Source organism: Pholcus phalangioides, unplaced genomic scaffold (genome assembly GCF_987345545.1).
Source record: "Pholcus phalangioides strain wild (caught in Gottingen) unplaced genomic scaffold, Ppha-v1.0 ptg000009l_1, whole genome shotgun sequence".
NCBI classification, from domain to species: domain Eukaryota; kingdom Metazoa; phylum Arthropoda; class Arachnida; order Araneae; family Pholcidae; genus Pholcus; species Pholcus phalangioides.
Window position 1 is genome coordinate 45,760,001 of NW_028301602.1, and position 23,835 is coordinate 45,783,835.

Below are 23,835 nucleotides of genomic sequence, written 5' to 3' on the forward strand. Positions count from 1 at the left end.
ATATTACAAGGCCTAGCAATAAGGGAAGGGGATACTTTTCTGCCGAGTAATACAAGGATCTATATCGTAGAATTTCAATTTCCAATATTGATCTATATCAGGCCAGATATCGTTCTGCCTAAAAAATTCATGGTCAGGCATATCATAAATATTATCACAAAAATGAGAAACTTTGCCTGGTTTTCGTCGACCATTCGACCAATTGAATTTATTTGTCTTGAAAACGTGGCAATGTTTGTATAAAATATTATAAATAGATATAGATCTATATCGTGAATGTGGCATATGCAAATACGTCAGATTTTGGACGATAGATGACACCCTTTCAGAAGAAATCAAAACGAAATTGCAGCTTTTCTGTGATTAAGTGAGTTTGAACTGCGCCTTGAACTGACACTAAAATAGTATTTTATTTTCAGTTTTCCTAAAGGTCCTGAAAGAAGGTAGCTTTTGGAAATCAATATTCGGAGAGGAATCTTTAACAAAAATAACTCAAGAGAACAGACCACGCTTCCGAGAGTCTAAGGCAGGGATTCTTAACCTATGGGTCACGACCCAAACTTGGGTAGACGGGGCTTACGAGATGGGTTGGTAAGGTCTAACTAAGAGCCAGGGGCTCAGATTTGAGCTCTGAGTAGGGAAGACTTGTCCTAACTAGTAAACCGAACACCTCTGCAGAATACACTATAAAGCTGCTCCTCTATGATGCTATTTTGACATGAATTTGCAAGTAATTGTGTATTAAATTCCTTTGCTGCTCCACTATTATTTATGGTCATAAAAGAGTTTGAAATGACGTATTTTTTTTTGGACTGACGACTTTCAGAGAAAATGACCAAATTTTCAAGTTATATTTGACATCAGGAGATTATTTGGTTAATCGGATTTGAAATATAAACCCTAGTTCTAGGCTCTTTTTTCAGTTCCTAGCAACTGATGAAAGAGGATCACATGTGTGCGACCGTTAAAGCGACACCGAACATCCCATGGAGAGGAAAGAATCATCCATCACTTATAATTCTGTGACTATTATCCAACGGTCATTTTTTTACCACCTGAACGTATTGTACTGGGAAAAGCAAAACAATAGAAATTAACGTCTTCTATAACCTGCCATTGACTTTGAGACCTAGGACCGTCAGTTCAGAGCGAAGCCGCTTGAAAGGTCTCTCTTAATGCAGCTTTGGTTCAGAGCCAATAACGGCCACACTTATTCGAACCCTGACCTGTACTGTAGTTCGTTTATTTTGGTTACGGAAAAATCACTGCCAGTCAAGGCCGTCTGCTATAAAACGATCTCGTCATCTTGTGTTGAACGCGTAGACACCGCGGTTGAATGCTTTAATTTTAGTATATTTTCGCCCAGAAAACATTTAATGCGTTTGCTTTCAGCGTAAACAAAATGAACTTTCCTCATTTGTTGGTCGTTCTTTCCATGTTTGTGTCGCCTTCACTGTGTAGGAAGCACGAGCTTGTGTTGGAGGTGATCAACGATAAAATTATTTTAATGGCTTTTTTCCTATGAATTCGATATTTTGTTGAATATCCAAACATAAATTCGATCTAATATTTTCACTTGCTTGACATGACTTTTTGATAATGACGTTTGTATAAACACTACTTACATCAGCATAACAAGTGTACCCTTCTTTGTAATGAGCTATTTGTCATGGAATATGAGTTGTTGAGCCTTTTATATTATATTAACTTCTCAAGTTAACCAGTTACGGAAACACTTTGTTCTAGTGCTATTATTACTTAATCTGGGTTTTCCTAGGAGCAAGTGCTGCGTCGTGTAAACTGAATGGGACCATTTGCGTCAGCAGAAACGTGTAACTTTATCACACTACATGTCTTCGTGTTCCTAGCATGGGGAGGTATCCATGTATTTTTGACATTTTGCACGATAAAAAAAAATGATAAGAAGGGAGAAGAAAACAAAAGTGAACTGGAGATCGTCAAAGCGCACGATATATTTGAGTCCTCCACAAATAGTCAGCCAATCACACCCGAAGTAAAGCACTGGTGTGAGGTGTGTTGTACCCTGTAAGAAAACAGACACACCGCTTTCATTATTGGTGAATGGACGCGTGTTGCTCTGGGCAATTCATATTGTATGCAGCTCAGAAAATCCAGCTTAAAGGCCATATCATTATTCCTTTTGACAATTTTTTTTCTTTGGCAAGAAAAACATCTGAAAGCATGATGAGAAGGCCCCAGTAGTGGAATGGAATCATCCTTTCTGGCCTTTTTCTTGCCAAAGAAAAAATTGCCAAAAATGGAAATATGCTACAGCAGTTGAAAAAAAAAAAAAGAGATAATTAATACAATGACAAACAAATCATCATAAGGGATCCAGATTAAAAATAAAACATTTCAGACTAGATACTGGATCCAGATTAGAAATGAGGCAACATATAAAATGAACAACAATAACATGATTTCAGACACTCCAGAATAAAAATTAAAAACTGATATATCTTTTAAATAATAAAATGATCAAGACATAAAAATTTCTCTGGGTTCGGCCAATAAACAATTTCTGGGATTAAAACTCCTGATATAATAATGGCTAGTATGCAAAAAAAAGTGATATAAGAACAGAAACAATAAAAGGTACAACCTGGGAGACAATGATATCCAAAAAGAAATTATCCAGCAAAACAAATCGAAGGTAACATACTCCAAATATTCTTTAGTAGAAAATGGCATGTACCGTACAAGGAAGGGACAAAAAAAAAAGCTTCGATAGTTTTACAGAATGGTAATAGAAAAGTGCAGTTGGACCCGATATTACAAATTTTCACATATAATGAAGTTTTTTCATGTCCTGCAGGGTTTAAGCTGGATAAAAAATTCCTTTCGTAAAAAAGCGAAAATGGAAGGAAAGCTTTAGCAAAATGCTACGATGCAAAGGGGCCATTCAAGTATTACGTCAGCAGATTTTTAGCCATTTTTGGCCCCTCCCCCCTTGTCAGCAAAACACTGACCCCCTCCACCCCTTGTCAGCAAAATTTAGTTAGCAGCTTAAAATATTTCATATCTTCAAAAAGGGTGGTTGATGACGTAAGCAACCTTCAAACCCCCCCCCCCCCCCCGTCATCAAAAGTCAGCAAATCCAAAACCCCCCTTCCCTCCGATGCTGATGTAATACTTGAATGACCCTAATCAGGGTTTGTAAAAAAACCGGTTTTTTTTGGTTTAAACCAGATTTTTTTGCTTTAAACCAGATTTTTTGGTTTAAACCGGTTTTTTGTTTTATATAGTATTAACATTAAAAACAATGAAATTTCTGAAAAATCATTCAACTTCTAATAATTAACTAAAATAAAATGTTTATTAATGTAATTAACGCTATTCCCATGCTAATTAATCAACAAATATTTATTACATTTTAACAAAAACGAACTTTTGCAATTTAATTATTTTTTGCTTAACTCAATGGATTACTGAGTGTTTGAAAATTCTTTTAATGTTATTATTAATCATATAATATATAAAGGTTTTTCTCCAGTTACTTTCAGTATACTTAATTAGGAAGCTATTTTGCAAAAAGTAATAAAAATTAGGTGAATATAATGTATTTAATGAAGCATAAATAATGTAGATTAATTAGCAATGATTTACGATATACAGGGTGATTATAACTAAGGTTCTGATTTCAAAACACTGTAAAAAAAGAACGATTGTCAGAATGACTTGAAAATTGACATGAATATTCCTGAAAAAATTAAATTTTATTTGATAAAGGGGAAAAAATACTTAAAAATGTAAAATTAATGACATCATCCAACATGTGGGAAATTTGCTCGCAGAGTGGCAACGATAGCCAGTCATGGCAGAATGATACCTTAATTATAGCATTCACGATTTCATAATTCATGGAAACATCACAAAAAACGAAGTAATTGAACAAATAACTACAACTTACTTAAGAAATGTTAAATATGTTGTTCACCATGTTTTGGCTATGAGGTGAAAGCACAAAAATTCTTGTTCAACAACAGATCAGAGTATGCCATGATCATGATATGGATGTGCTTGCAATTCATCTTTATTAAACCAAACGCACCCTCACGTTAATATTCCTGAGGAACTTCTAACATATAGGGGATGCACTGAAGCTTGCAATTCACAAAAGTTTGCAATTCGACCACTGTTCATAACATTTTGAGGTACCCCCCACAGCCAGAATTTGCAAGGGTTAAGGTGCATCCTATCTAAATGGGTCTTCAGCAGCTGCTTTGCTGGTATTGCATTGCAATGTGCATCTTGATAGAAGTTCTATCCACACACTGATGCTGTGGAAGTGCCAAAATGATGTGGTTGCACAAAATAGATTATACTGCTGGCCAAGTACAGCATCATCTACTTGCACATTTTGCACTTTTTTCTTTTGCCAAAGAAACTTCCATTGCTTCTGGAGTATCCGTGCAAATTTTCAAGTCATTCTGATCAGTACTTATTGTATAGTTTTGGAATCAAAACTTTAATTATAATCACCCTGTATATAGCTGATTATTTTTCATAAATCTGTTACTACTATACAGTAGAACCTTGATTAACTCGGCTTAACAGTGTGTGTGTGAAAGTATAAAAAAAAACAACTATTGAATATTAAGACTACTACTTCACCGCACACTCCGGTCATATATCGCCATACAGCAATTTCCAACCAGTGGAGTTGGGTGGGAAATGAAGGCTCCATCCATCGGTGGTCGCCCTAGGTTTGGTAGGTAAAGAACTTGCTTCTGATGTTCTATGCCCGGATTCGAACCCATGGACCTTGATGGTAACCTTCATAGTGGAAGACGAGCATCTTTACCACTGCGCCACTCGGGCAGAATATTAAGACTGGGAGATATACAGTAGGAGATGTGCTACTTCTTATGGGAAAGAAAATGTATGTGAGGTAATGTAACTACTAGTACACTAGTCTTTGTCCTTTAAGGACAGCTGGTGTCTTTATTGTATTATAGGACCACCTGCCCCTAGCATGATGGTGTCACTACTGTAGCTGCTTCTTTGTGAAGGGAAAAAGAAACCCTGTGAGATAATACACCACTACATTTAGATGTGTGATGCAATCCTTATTCATGAATTTGTTAAAGATAGAGCATCAGAATGTAGCCAAAGGTTAGAAAATGTTGTAAGAATGAGAAATTTTGGCTTTTATATATAACTTTAAATAACTAAGATACTTCATATGAAAAATGTATATATATATTCTGGCCACTTTTGTGAGACTTTTTGAAAAAAACCACTTATAAAATCTTATGTCATTTAAAGATATACCATCAGAATGTACCCCAAGGATGTAAAATGTGGTAAAAATGAAACATTTCAGCTGATAATGAACCAATATGATATTTTTCAAGGGAAAAAATGATATTTAGGCAACTTTTATTTGATTTTTTGAAAAAAACCACTTGGTTAAAACCAAGGTTTAAACCAAACAACCCTGCCCCTAATGTAATGATTGATGGTTGGATGTCTACACGTTGCCTAGTATGTAGAATGTACCCCAAGGATGTAAAATGTGGTAAAAATGAAACATTTCAGCTGATAATGAACCAATATGATATTTTTCAAGGGAAAAAATGATATTTAGGCAACTTTTATTTGATTTTTTGAAAAAAACCACTTGGTTTAAACCAAACAACCCTGCCCCTAATGTAATGATTGATGGTTGGATGTCTAAACGTTGCCTACCTCCTGTACTCATTTTTGCAAAAGTGGCTGCTACTTTTTTCGCATTCTACGATTTTCTTTCGCATTTTGCGAAAAATGCGACCGTAGCTTAAACCCTGATGTCCTGTGAATCGAACAGATAATGTGTTATCTTGATTGCTTATAATGAACACCGATTTCAGCAAAATATGCCCATAGCAAGTTTTCAAGAATTACTTTGTATTCTTGTGTAAAAATTTATCTTTCTACAATGTGTAGCTACAGCTAAAAATGTTCTTGTTTTTTTCCTGAAGACACTCTGTTGGTGAGTTTTTCAGTATCTATTATAAAATCTTTGCTTTTTTTTCCTGTTTTCCATTGAGTCCTATTTTGCTTGAAGAAAGTCTTAGAAGAAAAAAGAGAAAGGTTATTTTATTCTTAAGAAGACGTGAGCTTTAAAACACCTTTGTTACATTTGCCACCAGTGACATCGGAGCCGGGTGCTTTTGGAACCCATATTTTTTATCAATTGCCAGAGCAGCTCCAGAATTGATCCAGAAATCAAAGTTTCCTACATAAAATTCAATTTGAACACCCACAGGTGTAAAACACTTCTGATGTCTTTGTTTGCCATTTTTCTCAAGATAAATTCGGATGTTGGTTGTTGTAGTGTTATCATGTGTGAGTAAATTTTGAGAATGTTCAAGCGTAAAGTGCTTTCTACTGTTTTCAAAATTGAAGCTTTGCAGTTGGCTTAAATCCAAAATTGGACAAAAGGTGAGGTATCAAAGAAATTCGGGATTACTTGAAGTTCATTATTCATGATTCTGAAGAGCAAAGAGGAATTGAAGAAAAATTCCAATTGAGAGAGAAGAGGAGTCTGATGGTGATCTGAACATCTGTAAGAAGAGGTTCAGAGAAGGAGCTCACACTAATATGGAAGCAGGTCTTGCATTGTTTGAAAAAATACAGTATACTTGTTCCACACTGACCAGGACCCTACTAAAAGAAAAGACTTCACATTTGGCATACGTATTAGGCAAATATGTTTTTAATACAAAACGTTCAATGTCCAAAATATCAAAGAAAAATTAACTAGTAACGATTAACATTTTTGTTCATGTATTCAATTATGTAAAATTTCAATCAAATTTAATTTTTTTAAACATACGGAATTAATTTTTATAACAATATATTTTTAAAGGACTTATATTATGAAAAAATTGGCATTTGCTTGTAAATTGTTTCATTTTGCTTAATCATACCATTTTCTAATCTAAGTATGGATATAACAAAGTTCGTGTATAACAAACAAATTTGCTGGGTTTTTTTCGACTTCATTATAAGCGGGTCTGACTGTATATTATAACCAGCGTCCTATATGGGGGTGACTGTTACAACAATAGAAAAAGGGATTGCAACCTACAAGAGGAAGGAAAAAATAATAGCGGACAGAAAAAAGAAAACGCCAATGGAAGAAAATGGCAGACATGCTTCGACCAGGGAGAAAAGCACCAACAAGTTAGAAAGGAAATCACCAAAAAAAGTCGCGAAAGATATAAGTGGTTATACTATAGCCATTTCTAGAGTTTGTATGAATACCACTTACCGTATATACTCGTGTATAAGCCGACCCCCCCCCCCCCCCCACTTCAGGACCACCAAAACCGCAATAAATTGAAAACCCGTGTATAAGCCGATCCTCCAAAAAATCCGTTCATTTCAGAGAAACAAAATTCTTATATTTTTATGCAAAATCAACAGCTTACAGAAATTTACAATAGAAAATGATTCGAACTTTTTAATCCGTTTCTGCCGTCTCCAAGGTCATCGTAATCCGTCAGATAGATCATCATAGGGTGCAGCATCTTCGTTTTTATCCTCATCCGGGCTGTCATCGCCATTGTCACTTTCAAAGAGGATAGATATCATCTTGAGTTCCGTCCATCGCATTGCTGATGCAACACTTTTTGAAGGATCGGCGGAAACAGAATTCCACGCTTCATGTACCCATTAGCACACTAGGCCAATACCAGGTGTCTTCAAGGCACCACTTTTTGTAGTTTGTTTATCATTTGAACTCATTCATTTAATCCACAAATTCCTCAAATAGTCTTTGAGAGGCGTGTCGATGCTCACATCTAAAGGCTGTACAATCAACATTAGCCACCACCAGCCAATGATGTTTTCGATTTCTTTGCCTCGGCTTTGACATTATCAGTTCTGTGGGGTTTGAACATATCCCATACGAATAATGCCGGTCCCCCCCCCCCCACTTGAGGAACGAATTTTTCCACAAAAAAACTTGGTTTATACACGAGTATATACGGTACATTACAATAACAAGTGTGCCCCCCCTTTTTGTAATCAGTTATTTGCCATGGAATATGAGTTGTGCTTTTTGTATGATATTAACTTATTAAGTTAACCAGCTACAGTTGTACTAGTGCTTTAGCGTTAATAACGCTAAAACCCCATTGGTTATTTGATGTTCCCTAGTAATGAATATGTTACTGTAAATGTGATAAATTAACAGTAACAAAAGAGCTTATTGATCATTTGCAATTTAGGGAAAAAATAAATTTTTCCTTGGACTATTTGTACAGTTTCGTGATTCATTGCCAAATTCAGTGCAAATCTTGGTTTTTTTTTTTTAATTCCTAATATTTTGTTTTTTTAACAAATATTAAAAATAAAATTAACCATAGTTCAATTGTATCATACAACTTGCTCATCCAGAATCAATTATTATTTTCATTTTAATTAGTTTTATTTAATTTTTAGGGTGACATAAGAAAATATTTCAGTATAACTACATTCGGTTTCTTCAGAGGTGGACTGTTAGAAGTAAAATTGAACTATCTCACCTTTCATGCGAAGCATAATGGATACGTAAGTTTTTTTTTTTTTTTGACAATGTTTTCTATTCTTTCATTTTCTTGCATCAAAGTCAATTTGTATTTTCAAAATTGATATGTAAATTCATAAAATTTTAAGATTTTACCTTAAAAACTTATTTTTCTTTCTTTTAGTTTGGTCTTACGCTCACGAAAACAATAAGTGATAACATCACTCCATATATGGTGAGTACTAAGGGATGATTTGATTTTTTTTAAATATCTTATTCGTATGGAAAAAATTTAAAATATTTGTTGGGATTTTGGAAGAACATGTATTTTAAAAAATATTTCACAAAATTGTGAAATACAAATGAGCCACATATTGCGTATAATTTCTGTTAGATCACCTCTTGAAACGGATTCCTAAAATTTTCACTTTCTTGGCATCCTGGAAATGAGATTATGTGATGGTCGGTGAGGTGTATACGGAGCTGTGAACATGGAACATTCCTTTATTCTACATTAATACAGAACAACTCTACGTTAACATGCGAAACTGACAACCCTTCGTCATGAAGGTAAAAATCAAATTCCTTGAGAATGTCTTCGTCTCTCAATAATACTTAAACCTCACGTGTCTCGTGAATAAAAGTATTACTGTACGTCCTTGTCAACAGCTTGCCTATTACAATTGTAATTTTTAATACCTCCTGGATTTCAAAGCTTGGTAGTATCATAAAAGTGCCATGACATACTGGTTGGAAATGACAGCCCTGTAACTAAATTCAATACTATTTTACTCATCAAGTATTTCGTTTCACCCCTGAGCAATCTTGTGGCATCTTAGGGAGCTGAGGCACATTTCTTTAGAACAGAAAATGGATGTCAGATATGATTAAAATCTCATGGCTATACCTTCTTCAATTTTTACTTATTTTAATTGGTCCACCCCATCCCCTTGTAAGAGTAATGTCTAATTTGAATAAAAAAATGTAAAACACATAATATTTGCTATGTTTCTCTAATTTGGAATAATAATAAATATGGTAATTAATACTCCAAAGTTAGGAGGTAGGTGGAACCAATTATATAGGTGTGTAAGTAAAACATACTCTTTGCAATAATATCTTGGACCCCCTGCATATTAAGTAGCAAATGTTCATCACTTGCAATAAAATATGGTAAATGAAAATCATATAGATATCATTTAAAGATGTGCAGTGTATTCCAGTGGTGAAGGTATCTGGGTCGCATCCCGATGACGCAGGTTCGAATCCCGACATGTTCAACCTTGCTACTTCTCCGTAACAATTATAGAAATCCGACTAGTTTCCAATATATGTGTTATAAGTTATGATTGTACAAAGCAACATTATTCCTCTTTTGAGTGATACCAATGGTGCAGAGATCATGAAATAATATAATGGATTTATAAAAATTAAGATATATGCAGTCCACATATGAAGTCCCAGCCTGGCGTACTGAGTACATTGGTTGAGGGGTTAACTATAGTTTTTCATCACGCTGTAGTTAGTAAAAAATGCTTTTATCATAAAAAAAATCTAAATTATTGTACAATTATTTAATTACAGGAAATTATTTTTCTTTTTTTGTTAATTTCAGGAGGGTCACCAGAGTGAGTGCTTACTTTCAGAATCAGAGGACGAAAATGTTGAGATTGTATCATTTTTCTTGGATCCTAAGAATACAGAGTATGTGTTTATGCATTAATTTTGGCTTTTTATTTTCATTTTAGTACATTAATATATGAACTTGATTTGCATTATTGGAGGTAGGGAGGAAGGAAAAGCATTTTGGTATGAAAATTCTTAAAAATAAATCAATCCCTGATTGATTATATCAAGCCCTGTGTGTGTTTGTGTTAATCTTGACCCCATATTAAAATATTTGTCTCGATGTTGCAAATAAAAATTTCAGTGTTATCCAATTCTTTATATCAAAATTTGACTGCATATCATTTGAATCAGAGAAAGAAAACCTTAAATGATTATCATTGTCATGGAAGTGTGTGCACTTGTGCAAATAAAAACTGTTTCCATATTTGGTTTGACTAGATGTTAGGGGACTAAGTTTGCACCACATTATAGAATTGCACTTGTGCAATTAAAATGAAATAAGCATTCCTTTTATACTTCATTCACATCTTTAATACAATGTGTTTATATTAGCATGTTGCATATGTAAATTATCTTAGTAACCACCAATGTCATATATTATTGTTATGACTCATTTTTCTGAATATATAGGCTCCATACAAATTGCAGCAGGCTTTCAGGTTCATTAGAGATACAGCCATTGATTGAGTCATATAACAGCAGCAATAGAGTCCTATTACCTGGTGATGGAAAGAAGCAAAGCAGTAGAGTAGGATCCCAAAATGCTGCTCATCAGCTTATTAAAGTAAAACGTTCTGCTGAAGAAAAAAACCCAGGTAAGAAATACAAACCTATCCTAGAATTAGTTGTTGTCTGCAAACCATGTTCTAAATTGTGCTTAAGTTTTCAGTAGTGTTAGCACTGCTGAAGTAGTTTCATTATCTTAACCAAGGTCGAACTTGGCTAGTTCAAAGCTCATGGGGACAGCAAAAAGTTCAAATTATCCAATTCATTGATATAAAAGGATTTTACAAAATATATATATCTTCACTAACGTTCGCATTTCATGAGTCAAACCACAATTTTATTTCGTAGAGGTGAACCAGCATATGAACCTTGTTTGGACATGGTGAAAAATATTGCTAAGCTACATTGATATTCCAAAATAAACGAATAATAATGAGAGAGAGAGAGAGAGACATGAATCTTCAACACATTTTACCAGGTAATAAATTGGGATTTCAGCACTCCTCTGTCTTATTTCCTGCATAGCAGCATATTTGCATCTTCCATTGGCAGGTGCTAATGAAGAAATTAAAGATCTGATAAAATTCCAGCTGCCCACGGAAAAACAAAAGCCAGTTTGCCTGTGAGATTAGTAATGAAAGCATTTCTTCTTATTCTGAGCTATAACAAAAAAAAAAGTTCAGGTATTTTTTTTAATTGTAAATTTGTTAAACATTTTAATATAGGCTATACGTGTTATATTCAGGAAAACATCAGTAAACCACGGAATGAAGCAAAGGATGAAAAGGAAGTTAGCCAGGAATTTCGCAAAAAAACTATAAATGACATATCTAAATCAAACTTCGAATTATCCAAAATAATATTTTTAAAAAATTAAGTTAAACAAGTAATTTCAATATTAAATTAAATAGGAAACAAGGGGGAGTTCTTTAAATTAAAATTATTTAAGAATTTGAATTAACCAAGTTTGCCTGTATACATAACAATTTTTTTTTTCACTTCTGAGGAAATTTTGTCATCACTCGGCATTGGAATCTAATTTTCAGAATCTGAAAATCTGAGTAAGAAAAATAATTGTTTTAAAGGAGTATAGTATAGTGTTGTTACAGGTTTTAAGGACAAAATTATATATTGCAGTAACTCTTCTGTTTAATCATTTTCAATTTCCAATGTGTGTATTTTACTAATCTTTATTGTGAAAAGTGTGAGGATTTTCTACACACTTACAAAAGGAATTGATGTTATTACTGGCACATTCATCAAATTTTTTTGACCTTCCGACATGATAGTTGAGTATTCTTGTTGTCAATAACATTTTTATAGTTTTAAGTGATGCAAGCATTTTATTTATTACAGAAATTCAGGGTGTGCCAGAAGACGAAGAACCTGCTACAGTTTCCAGTGTCCAAAAGGTATTAGAAACTACAAGTGTAAAACCTGTTGAGAAACAACCATCAGAACAGACCACATCTAGCCCAGGTGCAAATGACCCGAAGAATTGTGGTTCATCAAAACTGTTGTACAAGAATGATGTTGTTGCTAACATGAGGCGAATCTATGACTTGAAGGTATAACATTGTTTTTTTCTTGATCAAAATGTTTTTGAAAATGTCTTGTTAGTTTTTGCTTAGCTTTCTACATCATTATAGTTATTACAGTTTGGAATATATATATATTTTTTCAAAATATTTTTATAAAGTGATAGCTGAAGCTGAAATAGTTATAGATTACAATTTTAATGACTTTGCTTGTCTGCTAGATATCTTATGGTGAGTAGACCATTTTTGCAATTTGTTAGGGTAAGTACACCATTGTTTCTGAGAGATGAAATGCTGCATTAATATCCATTCGTTCTTTATTATGTTTTTATTGCTGACATGGCTGCTTCGCAATTGAGTAGTTAATGCATCAGTTTGATAAAGCCTTCAGTTTGACAGAGTTAGCTGTGAATTTGATCTTGGTCATATTCCAATAGCTATACGTAATTAGTTTTAACTATTAGTGTTAGTTAACTGGCTCTCCTGTGCATAAAATGCCCGTGGTAGGATAGAAACTAATCATTTAAAAAATGCAAGGGTTTTTGTTTTGAAGGTTTTTAATTTTCCTTGGGTTAATCACAATATAACCTCGATTATTAATCAAGATTCTGTTGTTTAATAATAATAACTTTTTATTTATACCTTGTTAATTATCAGATCCTTGTTAGTAAAAAAATTATCGCTAAGTCAGAAATTCTGCCCATGAAAAAGTGTAAAAAAGCAACAATTGCTTTGAGGGATTTTTTTTAAAAGACCTTGGATGGAGCTTCAACTGCATTGCAATTTATCAAAAATTATGTTGCTAAAACAATTTGTGATGAATCTACAACGCATGTCCAAATTGTCTGTGTGCCTATTTAATGTGCATTTGATTTAGCGTAGATGATTCTGAACCTTTAAATTGATGCATAATCATTAATGCATTTCAATTTAATGATATATTCTCATCCCAATTATGTGTTTTTTATGCATCCAACTATTTGAGGTTTTATGGTGCTGATTTAAAAAACAACATACATTTTTTCACCCATCTTAATTATTATCTAGATCTTGTGATTATTTGTAAAGTTCTTGAATTTTTCTTCATAATGTTTGTAATTAGTCTTTTATAATATTTCTAATTTATAATAATATGATCTTTTTTTTTAAATCAATGCAGTTTGTTGTGCTTATAAAGAATAAAAAAGCTGAAGGACTCTACAGCCTGTTCTTCCATAATTGTGGTGGCGTGAAGGATAGTCCTATACCTGTTAATCTCTCTGTAAGTGAGAATTATTCTGTTCACATATAGTGCATATTTAACTTTTCAAGGTTTTTATTGAAATTAACCAAAGCTAACCATAACCTTGTGACACATCCACAATTATATTTTATCAGAGTGATTAATATCTAGTCACATAAGGGAATTGTTAGAGGATGAATATGGTTGAATTTTTGACTGATTCTTATTAAAATATCATTTTTTTTATTCAGTAATTAGGTGTGGAATACTTTTTTGAATATTTTAAATGCAAAGACTGCATCTCACCAATTTTACTTACTGATTATTTTTCTACTATTGTGAATGATTATTTTCTTGAAACTAGGTTTCTGTAGTTGAAAAAAATGTGAATAGCTATTTGTCTGCTGGAGAAATACCATTGCCAAAGCTGTATTTTTTGATGTCCCTGACATTCTTCATAACAGGATGCATATGGGTATCTTTTTTGCGAAGAAGAAGGTAAGCTTGTTTAATAGGCATATTTTTCTTCTCTCAATTATGAACATTTTTTTTAAATTGCACTGGTTGATCTCATTATCTGATAGTTGAGTTTACTGTAAACACTATTCATGTTATTTTTGCATAAAAATAATGACATTATTTTGAGTAGTTTAATGCATACATACATGACACGAAGTAGAAAAGTCATGTAAATAGTATGTTAAGTAATCCCTTTACATACAGGCTTTTGGCATCAAATTTGGAGGACATGCAGTTGAACTAGTAGATATAAATCTCAAACTGGTATGATTGTTTATACATGGAAAATGAAGGAAAAAGATAAGCAGAGTAGGTTTCCATTCTTTCTTCCAGAGGTAGAAAAGATATAAAGATAATACTGATGTAAAGTAAAAGAAAAAAAAATTACAGGGTTACCAATGAGTCACAATTTTTTCTGTGATCTCAAATGTATTACTTCCATTTACACAGGACTGAGATATCTTGTCCATGATTGTTAAGGGGTTAAGCATAAATTTGGCCTGGAAATAAAAATCTGAAAGAAACTAAAAATCAATGAGACTGATATATATATTAAAATGAAAATTTAAATTTTTCATGCTTGTTTTCATTCTTTAAAGCATTATATTTTGTGCTATTTCAAAAAAATGCTATGTGAGTGCATTTAAAAAATCTCCAGCACCAACTCTATCCGATTGCTTAGTCTTATCTCTCATTTAACCATGCTTTTCAAAATCCTCTATGGATTTCTTAATATTGACACATTTCACATCCTAATGAAATCTTCACATCCTAATGAAATCTTCACATTTTTCCAGTAGACTTAAGTAAAAGATAGGTAAAAATTGAAACCTATTATTATGAAAATTATGTGTTGTGAAATTTGTTGAGAACCCCCTTGGAATAGTAATCTCTTGTTGCCAAACATGAAAGTTCAGCCCAAAATCCTTCCATATTACCATCTGGAAAGTTAATTCCTGTCCGACAAGTGGCACCCCCAAAAAAAGAACACCTGGAAATTTATTTTTCTCGAAAATTTTATCCACGCATCGAAACGATACCACGGGCAGGAAGAAGAGATGAGTGTGTTTCTGGACTGTTAGCTTGGTGCAAGAACTCTCAATTTCGTGAAGTCGCTGTCTGTAAATATATGTAAAATAGTTGTTCTGTGTGAATAAATCTGACGTCCTTTAAATTGCTTTCATCCTCTGCTTATTTCAAGGACTTGTGAGAAATTATCCGGAACACTATCTTTTCATCTATACAACATTTCCAGTCTAGTTTTTCTCCTCAAACAAAAACTGATCAGAATAATTTCTCAACCAGTATTATTGATAGTGATTTCCAATTTTATCTGTAATATGAACCATCGCCTATGTCAAATTTCACTACTGCATTCTCTTGCATATGTCTCAGCAAAGCAGTATTGTATAAATATATAAATAAATCATGTTTTTGGTCTGTCGGGTGATTATATTTATCTGTCTGTAACTCTGGATATTTGTAATTTTTAGGGAAAAAGTTTTTAAAATTCATTATTTGATGGGATTGCTGGTTTTTGTCAAGTCGCTTTCACTCCTTTTTCATGGGGTGAGTTTTATCCATTCATCATCTTTTCTTTTTAATAACTTCACAGTGAAAAAAATGTTGAATTTGATTATTTTTTACATTATTGAAGCAAAAATGTAAACTATTCAAAATTCCCTCAACCTAAAATAAAAATTTTTCATACATTGAACACAAATTTAATACATATTTAGTGTAGTAAATTTATTTATGCTGTTATAAAAATATTTGTGTTGCTTGCAAAAAACTAAAACTGATATTTTTGGTTCTTTTTTTCTGACATCTGCAGTACTTCATAGTGATTCTGTACATTCAGCTTGATAGACCTGTGATGCAGACAGATAGTAAAATAATTTTTAATCAAGCACAGGTGTCCATAACCCAAAAATATTTAATTAGCTTAAATACAAGTGTTTTTTAGAATTTTCTCAATTAACATAGCAGTAATGGCAAAACTATCAATAAAATAATTTGAAAAAAATAATTTTTTTTTTGTTCAGGATATGTTGTAAATATTGATACCAATCCTTATTTTGTTAATTTTTCAGATAAATTTTCACATTATTGCTAAAGATGGTTATCCTATGGAAGCATGGGCTGTTCTGTATTACATCACCCATTTGTAAGTAATTATATGTTCAAAATATATTTTTTCAAAAAATATTTTGTTCATCTTAAAAAATCTAAAATTTTTTAAAAATATTTGCATATTCTTGAAAAAGCCTTCTTTAGATGACTACTAGGATAGCAAATAAAGTCACTTGGCATGACTATAAATAGCATATGAAAATGGGGATGATGCTGCAAAGCGATTGTAAGTTTTACCAGTGTAGATGCATGTATGTTAATCAAGTTTTGTAAAATTATGCTAAAAATGTCATTTGTTTAATTTAAAGTGCAGTTTAAATAAAAATTTTATAGTTCAGTTTTAATAAAGAATACTTTTTTGCTCTGTTTATGAAATGGAAAAAAACCGCAGGAGAATTTTTTAAATAGAAAGACATAGAATTTCAGTCACTTTTTAACATTGTTTTACATTTTGTGGTCATTTTTCTTGAGTTAAAGTTTTATAAAAACTTTTTACGGTTGTTTTTTCTTAGCTTTTTATGTTATCTTTTCTTTCAGACTCAAAGGAGCTCTACTTTTCATCACCATTGTCCTCATTGGGACAGGTTGGGCATTTATAAAGCCAATACTTAGTGATAAAGATAAGAAAATCTTTATGATTGTCATTCCTCTTCAGGTGATGATTTAAACATGTATTTAGTTTTATCATAGAATGCATACATATAATTATGTTAGTGATTCAGTTTTTTTCCTCTATATTTAAAATAAATTTCAATACATGGTAAAAAATAATCCCAACATTTCTTTGAGAGGCAGACAATGGAAAATACAGTGCCAAGACTTAAAACATGAATTTCAAGTATAAGAATATTTTTGCTCATTCATAATATATTTGATTGTCCAGATAATGATTTCAATCATCTTAGTCTTCTTATAAATTTGAGTGCATAACTTATATTAAGTAATTTCAATGAATTTTTCCAAAATATATACTGGCATTCATACATTTTATGCAAAGAAATAGATTTCTACATTTCATTTTATTGAATTCTGTAAAATTCATTCATTTAACCCTTTGATCGTGGAACATTTTTCAGACATTGTTCAGTGGTAGTCAAAATAGTGAACAGAATGCTCGGTTTCACTCTTAAAAAGGTCTCTGAGTTCTCCTAAATTCATTCTGCCGCTTTTCTGAAACTTAGTTTGTCCTGGAATGGAGTATGTGGTAAGGTTTTGGAAACCAAAATACCTACTGAGAAACATAGATTTGGTTGAAGGGGAGGGGTCCAGAAAAGAGCTACACATGTTTTTGTTAGCACACACAAGACTTGATTTATTGTGTATGTTTACTGGCAAGTGTCAAGGATACGATCAAAGTGTTTAATATTTTCAACGTGAGGGATAAGATGAACCATGAATTATTTATGCACTGTCAATCGACTGCTCCGACAAGTAACACCATTAGTAAAGGGACAATTCTAGGTTGTGGTGGTTCTGCTTGATTATTAGCAGCTCTGCCACCAACTTTGCTGAGATTCTCTTTAAGTCTAAATGGTCAGTCAAAATTAGAATCAACGAATCCAATGCTGATGCTCACTTGAAAGTTTTCTGTTCGTGATTCGACAGTCCTGCATCACCAGAGTCCTCACTTAGTCAATGATAATCTCATTTCTAGATGTTGAGGGCTTACCATAATGTGCTTCATTTTCTATGATGTGCGACCATCATTGAAGCTGTTGTCATTCCTTTATATATCGGTGCAGTGGCCATTTCTTTATCTCCGGAGGCTTTTTGAATCTTCGCTGTCTGCGGGCAACTAGCAGCTTTTGCAGGTACGAAAGAAATTCAAACCATGCACACTAGAATTGCCTACATATGTGCACCAAATCATGCCTCCCTAATTTCATTGCTTTGTGCATGAAAAATTATTGGATCGATACTTTTTGAACAAACCTCTTATATCCCACAAATATTCCCATCAGATCTTTGCTTCAGCTAAAGGATTTTACTAAGGACTTTCCTGGAGAAGGTATAATGGATTTCTGATTGCAATGCTATGTTCCATGGAACCACACAGTTAATGTCTGAAGTGTAGACTTCATAAAGTGGCCAGCAGCTAGTCGCTCCCTTCACAAAGTTGCCTTCTACTTCATGTATTGCTCAGATTTTAGATTCTTACACTGTAACATATAAAATTTTTTATACTTTAAAAATGTAAATAATTCATTTTGTCCTTAATTTGAGTTGGAAGACAATATTATAAGTTTGTGTTTTTGTTCTAGGTGCTAGCTAATGTTGCTAAAATTATCATGGAGGAGAGTGAAGTTGGAAATACTATACATTACACTTGGCGAGAAATTTTCATTTTAGTTGATTTAGTGTGCTGTGGAGCAATTATGTTTCCTGTGGTTTGGTAATTTTGATTTTTTTTCTTTTTTTCTCTTGATGAGACATGAATGAATTATATAATAATAATTATTTTATAATTAATAATTTCATCTGTCATTTCACTTAGATGTACAATTTAATGTTTATAAGTATCTGTGGGGTCATTCAAGTATTATGTAAGCAGATTTTCAGCCACTTTTGACCCCCTCCCCCCCTTGTCAGCAAAACACTGACACCGCCCCCCCCCCCCCCCCTGTCAGCAAAATTTCGTCAGCACCTTAAAATACTTAATATCTTCAAAAAGGAGTGCTTGATGACGTAAGCAACCTTCAAACCCCCCTCCCTCCTTGTCATCATAAGTCAGCAAATCCGAAACCCCCCTCGATGCTGACGTAATACTTGAATGACTCCTGTAATTACTGTTTGGACTCCTCATTTTCTTTTTCAGCTGATGTTTTTTAATAACAAATTTTCAAGTAGTATAGTTAGATTCCATTGATAAATCTTCAGAACTGGTGTCTTAATTTATGTGTAGGTAAATAGGAGAAGTAAAATGAGAGAAATTGATAGTTCTTTGGTAATTTGTCAACATCCTCCCTTTATATATTTTTTTGTTATTAATTTGAGCTACTTATAACCATAGTTTTTATCTTTCTCTTCATTGAAGAAGGAAAAAAGTATTGCTGAATTGAATAAAACAAATCCTTTTTTCTAATTTTTCTTCATTTTAAACTAATTTATTTATTTATATTATAAATATTGAAAGACATTCCTTTAGTTTCTTTTTTTTTTAGTGCAGTAAATTTTTTTTTTCAGATTTCTATAACTAAATTAATGTGATTTCACTTCAATTGTACTAAGAAATTTATATTCAAATTTTATATAATTGACCTGTTTTTATTTCATTCTTTTTTTTAGGTCAATAAGACACTTACAAGAAGCATCCCATATAGATGGAAAAGCTGCCATAAATCTCGAGAAACTGAAACTCTTCAGGCATTTCTATGTTATGGTGAATATTTTTTTATTCAGAGATATGTGGCTGTTGTAAACATACTTTTCAGAAATTAATACTGTGTATTTTTTTAAATTTCAGATATTTGATGTTTAAAATATGATAAAATTGTCAAGATTGTTATTGTATTAATTGAATAATTGTTTATTATTTATTAAAAGCTATGGACACTACTAATAGAACAAATATAGAGTGTTAAAAACTCAATACTACTATTTTTAAATAATTTTAAAAAATGAATACAACTTCATTTTTAATTCTTTCTCTTAATCTGTTTGAAATTTACTGTGAGATATATTTATAAGAAGACAAGCATTATAAAAACATTACCTTCTGTTGTGTTAATCAAAACTAATCATTCATAACTGCTTTTGAATTTCTTCATTTTGAAACTTTTTTTTGTTTTCAGATTGTGTGTTACATCTATTTTACTAGAATAATAGTATATCTTTTGCAAGTAAGTTCATTTTCTTCTCAGAAGCAGGTTTACTGCAGTCTTTTAAAAACATTCAACCAAAATTTCATCACTTGATCAGATATTTTTTGTGGATGTAAGAAGGATATCACTTTTTTGAAGAGAAGCTATTTAATTGCTCATTCCATGGAGCTGGCATTCATTTTTACTGGTATTAATTCTGTATGTCGGAGGTGAAGGACACCATGTCATGTCACATGAAAGGGAAATTTTTCAGGAGAGCAGCTTAAAGATTTTTATTTTTTTGTGTTGTATCTTCCTATTCAGCTTACTTGTATTATAAAGTGAATATCTGTTATTTATTGAAATTGGATTTAGTGACCTATGCCTCTGTGTAGTGTAGCAAAAGTACAGCAAGTTAATAGCATCATTCTAATATTGACAAAAATAGACATAGTGCCTTTTACCTCCAGCATACAGAATTAATGATGTGTATTTAACCAGTCAACTGTCCAATTAATTTCTCAGAGCTTTACCCGCAGTGCTCACTTTTTTTTTGAAGATGCGCACGCTTTTTCCCTTTTCTTGGAAGTTTGAAATATTAAAATATTTTTTTATACCATGCTTTTTTATAGCTCGAATGTGCCGAGACATAATATGACACCCCAAAAGTGGGGAGAGGCAGTCATGATGTCCTGTGACTAAAATAAATGCTGTTAATGGATTTATGTGGAACCACATATAGTAGTTGAACCTTTGCTAAAAGATATATGAGTAATAAAACAGATGCATCTTTGTAAGGGAATCGGAAAAAAAAAAGCGATGGGGATGCAGCTTTGCAAAACATGATAAAGATAATAGTAATAATAATCTCAGACCTTGAAATATAATTGTCAACTCCATCTAGTGATGAGATAATAAAGTAGAAAGATGGCTGTACAGAGATGGCAGCACATGTATGACAAATAATTTTGTCATATCTGTGAAAAAGACCAGAAGGTCTTCGTGTCGGCAAATGCCGCCATAGACAACCATTACGTATATCAGCGACGGCAAATGCCATCTTAACCACTTGACTGGTGAAAAAGACTGAAAAAATGCTGTCGTAGGCACCAACATTACGTATGGCAGCGGCGGAAAACGCTGTCGTAACCACTTGACTGGTTAAGATACATCCAAGCACTAACGTTGTTTCCTCACAGAATGAATCATACTTTGCAAATCCCCTTCCCTTTTTTTTTTCTCACAATCAGTATGCAAGCTGATCTATACAGATTTATTTGAATTAAGTGTTTTTGATAGGAATAGAGTCATTGAGTTTATTTCATGACATTTTTTTGTATTGAGAGCAATTATAGAGCAAGTCCTTTGCTTCAAAAGTGCAACTGCATTATAGGAAAAGTTTCATTTATAATATAGCTGTCTGAGAATTAGAATTCAAAAAAATTATTATTCTTCAACTCAATAGCTGCCCTCAGAATTTTTTTCCCGGTCAGAATTGGTAAAAAACTCATTGTACAATACAGATATGAAATTGTTTTTGTGAAATTGTGTACACACATAAATATTTTTTTCAGATTTATCTGTATTATACTGTGGTTAGGATTAAGATACATTAATTTTTTGCAGATAACTGTGCCTTTCTACTTTGAGTGGATAGATGATGTCTTCAGAGAAACTGCTACTCTCACCTTTTTCATATTAACTGGCTATAATTTCAGACCAACTACCAATAATCCGTATTTCAGACTCTCTCAGGAAGACGATATAGAAATAGATGAAATGTAAGTTTAAAACATGTAAAATGTAAGTTAAAAACTACTTTAAAAAGTGTAAAAAACTTTTTTCTAAAAACAAACTACTTTATAAAATGTAAATTGAAAATTACTTTAATAGTTGCAATATGCACATATATAGTCAACACTGCTTATTATAATCATGGATAATGTTATCATTCAGGTATTGTTATCACTTTTGGAAAGAATGGAATGGATCAGTATCATAACATGGGGAAAATTTGTTTTCTGTTGTTGGGACTTTGAATTATTTTTTTTTTGTTAAAAGGTTTTTGTTCATTCTGAAGCTAAGTTTTTTAACCACACTTATTTTTCCCCCTGTTAAGTTGAGGTTTTCAGGCTGCAAGAATATGCAGAAGGATAGATGTTGTCTACTCCCTCCTTTGTTAGCAAACATTTCCATACTCTATAATCGTCTACGGTATTCGCTGGGATCCTTGTGTGTGTGTGTGCCATATGCTTTTGCAATGGCCTTCATGTAGTGAAGGCAAATGTTTGACAAAAAATAGCTTTTCTTCAGTTCTTGATCAGTTTCTTTCAGTTGACCAGATTCAAATTTATTTTTCCGAGCGACTTTCTCAAAGGATCTGTGGCGTCGCTGCCGACATGTGCAGGAAGAGAAAGCCGCACCCCCAGAGCTGTGATTGATGTAAATGTTCAAAGCGTCATTGTGTGTTGATTTGAGTCATCACGAAGTTCGTTTCTCGTCCTGTACATAATATGTTGTATAAATGAAGTCTGTCCCTTCATGCAACATAAAATGCATGTCTGTCGTGAATAGTAACTCACGCAACTGTCCTCATACTCGTGATAATTAACCTGTCACACATTAATACACATATGCACATTACTTATTATTTCATTGTTAAACTTTTGTATTATCAATATGTGTGAATCTCAATCTTGTATTTCTTACATTAGCATTTGCTCGCTCACTGGGTTATAGTCTGTGGCGTCGCCGCCGACACGTGCAGGAAGAGAAAGCCACTCCCCTAGAGTTGTGATTGATGTAAATGCTTGAAGTGCCATAGGTCCCATTTGATTAAATGAGATGTATGGTCACTATACTTGAAAATGGGATTTCTTTCGGATATAGTTATCATTCAGATATTTTTATCAGAAACTCAGTGTCAGGATGTGGACTGTACATTGCAATATGTACTCTGTATAAAAGTTGTTGGAATATTTATTAATTATTATATATTGAATAATATTTTTTTGAGAGACATTCTATTATTTTTAATCACTATGCTTCTATGACTACTTTTTCTATTGACTAAAAAAATAAATATTTTTTAATATTTAACTTAAGTTAATAAGATTTTTGTTTTTAATCTTTTTAGCATAACACAGACAGGTTTTACTGAGGCTGCTACGAAAACTGTAAGATCTAGAGATTTATCTAAAAATAAAGATGAAAACAGCACAGCTACGAAACGGGAAAGTAGTCATGAATATGATTAAGATTTCTCTGATCGTTATGACTCTTTGTTCCTTATTAGCTATTGAATATGAAGATGTTATTTAGCTTTAACTTTCATGTGGAACATGACAGATCTGCTTGAGGTAATATTTCCAGTGTTGCAGACGCAATTGAGTGAAATTTCATGTGGTATGTGAATCATAATGGGTAAAAAAATACATGTTGATAACAAAGTTGAATTCTGTTTGTGTAAGGTGGTGCGAGATTTATTTTTTTGTGAATTTTTTTTTCAATTTTTGATACTTCTGTGTTTCTAAAAATACCCTTAAGCTGTGTTCCAAGATTAATAGCAAGTCGTAAAAAAATTGTCATGCTGTGTTTTATGTAAATGCAATTTTTATTTTAAAATATCAAGTCGTTATAATTGTGACATTATTGTGGGTATTATGTTCATTTTCAATGTTGTGTAAGTTATGTATGCATTCTAGACTGTAATAATAATTCAAAGAATTATTATATTAGACAAATATTATA

At 32.6% G+C, this 23,835-nt stretch overlaps 1 protein-coding gene across 1 annotated transcript; it reads left to right on the forward strand.

Annotated features, from left to right (window-relative positions):
- The first annotated feature begins 1,283 nt into the window (after positions 1 to 1,283).
- On the forward strand, positions 1,284 to 23,835 carry LOC149083190 (protein GPR107). Its single transcript, XM_089236366.1, has 16 exons — positions 1,284 to 1,483; positions 8,455 to 8,562; positions 8,703 to 8,753; positions 10,134 to 10,222; positions 10,778 to 10,962; positions 12,230 to 12,441; positions 13,571 to 13,672; positions 13,998 to 14,131; positions 15,646 to 15,721; positions 16,246 to 16,319; positions 16,823 to 16,940; positions 18,547 to 18,677; positions 19,571 to 19,664; positions 20,077 to 20,124; positions 21,712 to 21,866; positions 23,222 to 23,835. The coding sequence occupies exons 1-16, from the start codon at positions 1,403 to 1,405 to the stop codon at positions 23,340 to 23,342; spliced, it is 1,779 nt and encodes a 592-aa protein (XP_089092492.1). The 5' UTR covers positions 1,284 to 1,402; the 3' UTR covers positions 23,343 to 23,835.